The sequence below is a fragment of the Plectropomus leopardus genome, chromosome 10 (assembly GCF_008729295.1).
Source record: "Plectropomus leopardus isolate mb chromosome 10, YSFRI_Pleo_2.0, whole genome shotgun sequence".
Taxonomy (NCBI): Eukaryota; Metazoa; Chordata; class Actinopteri; order Perciformes; family Serranidae; genus Plectropomus; species Plectropomus leopardus.
Window position 1 is genome coordinate 35023427 of NC_056472.1, and position 2930 is coordinate 35026356.

General features: G+C 52.9%; 1 protein-coding gene across 1 annotated transcript in view; it reads right to left on the reverse strand.

The window, feature by feature from the left end:
- Window positions 1-1433: 1433 nt before the first annotated feature.
- Window positions 1434-2930, reverse strand: part of LOC121948673 (enhancer of polycomb homolog 2-like) — an 8245-nt gene continuing 6748 nt past the window's right edge. The window contains exons 11-12 of the mRNA XM_042494072.1: window positions 2176-2303; window positions 1434-1472 (exon numbers count right to left, since the gene is read on the reverse strand). Of these exons, the coding sequence (XP_042350006.1) occupies window positions 1434-1472; window positions 2176-2303 (167 nt within the window). The remainder of the gene's footprint in view (window positions 1473-2175; window positions 2304-2930) is intronic.

The following is a 2930-nucleotide window of genomic DNA, read 5'->3' on the forward strand; positions in this document are numbered from 1 at the left end:
GGGCAATTTATAAACAAAAACATTTCTGGCAATTGAACTGAAAGTTTTGGTGATTTTTTTTTAAATTGCTGGTGTGGTTTTTTTCTCAATAAAATAGTCAGGTGTTTTTTTCTTTCTTTAAAACATTTATTTTTCATTTCTAAAAATATGTGGTGTTTGTGTTGAGACCAGTGCGAGCGCTCCGTGCTCTCAGTGAAGTGAGTGTGTGTTTTGTCAGAAGAAACGAACGGGGATAAAAGCTGAGTGGCGGTCTCTGTTGTCGCCTCGTGGCCCACTTTCAGAGTCACATGACTGCGTCTCCATGGTAACCGAGGACACCACACAACAAGGGAAAATACGGCTCATTATCAGGAGAAATGTGAGAATCAGTGTGTGTGTGTGTGTGTTTGTGTGTGTGTGATGAACAAACATCAAATGGTAAATGGACTGAACTTGTATGGCTCTTTTCTAGTCTTATTGACCACTCAAAGCAGTCTCACACTACACTGTCACATTCACACACTCACACACCGGTGGCCGAGGCTACAGTACACGGTGCCACCTGCTACTCAATGATCATTCACACGCGCTCGCGCTCCGATGACGCGGCATCGGGAGCAATTCGGAGTTCAGTATCCTGCCCAAGTACACTTCAGCACATTGCCCCGAAGAGCTGGGGATCGCACCTTCCGATTAGAGGACGACCCACTCTACCTCTGGGCCACAGCCGCCCCCACATCAGAGTTCAGTCACCAGCCAATCACACACACACACACACACGATGATGTCATCACCTCGACACGTTACACTCGTTAACCTGCTGTACGATGTCACGGTCACATGGTCTCAGGTGTGACAGTAAAGACAGAGAGGAGAGACACTCACAGGTCAGATGAACATGAACTCTGATTGGTCCTCTGAGTCCTGACCTCTCATTGGTCCTCTGGGTAGTGATGTCACTCTGATGAACTGAGAGAACAAATCAAACAGATGAATGAATGCAGAACACCGTGATCATAAATGACTATAGTTATTATTTGCACAGAGCTCAAATGCACCGCAATGAGTGCACGAGCAGGAGCAGCAGGAGGAGCAGGAGGAGCACGAGGAGCAGCAGGAGTATGACGAGCATGAGGAGCAGCAGGAGGAGCATGAGGAGCAGCAGGAGTATGAGGAGCAGTGCAAGATGTAAGGGGGATTAATCCAGTTCCGCTTATCCTGCGAGTCCTGAACAGTGGGCTCCTGGTGGACCTCCTCCTGGCCCCGCTACAGGAGCAGCTGCTCCTCCGGGGGCCACACAGGAAACAACAACATGCCGCTAATTTGCCAAATTAACCCGGATAATTACTATGCTAATGTTTACCTGGTGGAGACAGCCGGGCTCCGGACCCCTGGGCCCCCCGCAGCATCACACCGATCTGGATTAATAGATGTGAGACCGGAGGAGACCCCCATCACACGGAGTCATCCAGCTGGAAGCCAGCCGCCATCACCTGCTGAGACACAGAGCATCATGGGAAAGATTCAGAGATGATTTCACAGACCGCTCCTTTAATTTAATTTTCCTGGAGCGGAGTGGTTCGAGCGGGTTGAGCGGTTTGAGCGGGTTGAGCGGGTTGAGGGGGTATGAGTGGTTTGAGCGGGTCAAGCGGTTTGAGCGGGTTGAGCGGAGCGGAGTGAAACCTGAGTGACGGGCTGAGCGATAATTAGAGGAGCGGCGCATCACCTCGAGCGAGCAGGAAGCTGATTCTATGATTATATCTGAAAGGTCAGAGGTCAGAGGTTGGCTCATGACCTCAACATGACGTTCACATGTTCAAACACAGGAGCCTCCTGTGCCCTGCGCTGGGACTGTCAGGTGCAGAGCTCCCGCCTGCAGCCTCTGTGCTCATACAGCAGGAGGGGGAGGTGCTACTTCTGCACACAGATACTCCCCCCTCCTCCCTCCTCCCTCTGCGTCTCCCCCAGCACTGGGCTGATAACAGAGGCAGCAGAGGGGGGAGGCAGAGGAGAATCTCCCTCCTGCAGGAATTCAAAGCCACCCCCCCCCCCCCCCTCCCTTACTTACACGCGCGCACGCCCCCCCCCCCTCTCGGAATTTTTTTTTTTAATTTTGCAAGATGGCGTAGCACAGATAGCCTAGCAGCAGAAGCACCGGATAAGCCCCTTTGACGCTCAGCGATAGGGTGGTTTTACTTGGTGTGTTGGGGCGGTCTTGCGACTATGGGGCGAGCTCAGGTTGAATGGCGGGGCGTTAAGGGGGTGAGGCGGTGAAGCGGTGCGGTGGGGCCTGTTCTCCTCACAGGGGGAACTAATTTCATGAGCTGGCGGTGGAGGAAGACTCCATTAAAGGGCCCTCTCGGATTTAATTTGCATGGCGAGCACCGATAGCATGGCGCTCAGCGAGGTGGCGGTTGGAGCGAGCTCAGTGAGGCGGCGTGCCCGGTAGACGTGCCGCAGAGGACAGTCTGGGGGCCACCTGCCCGTCCGTCTCTCTAATCCACAAGTCCTCATTTAGCGAGGACGTCCTCTGCCTTTGATGTGCGTTTGTCCTGTGGACACGACATGAAAGACTTTCCTCGAGCCGCCGCCAACTCCGATACCGTTACCTTCTTCTTAGGATTGCAAATGTGCTTAAATATGCCCTTTAATGGAGTCTTCCTCCACCGCCAGCTCAAGAAATTAGTTCCCCCTGTGAGGAGAACAGGCCCCACCGCACCGCTTCACCGCCTCACCCCACCGCCGCTCCTCACCACTCAATGAGTCATGGCGAGGAGCAGCCGCCTCAGCTGTCTGCGGCTCTCTAAGTTTCAAACGAGAGACACAAACACTGACACACACAGGTCACCTTAATGTCACTTGTCAGGGAACACATGGACCTGTCTGGGAACTGAACCTGAACAGAAGAAATGGTGTGTGTGTGTGTGTGTGTGTGTGTGTGTGTGTGTGTG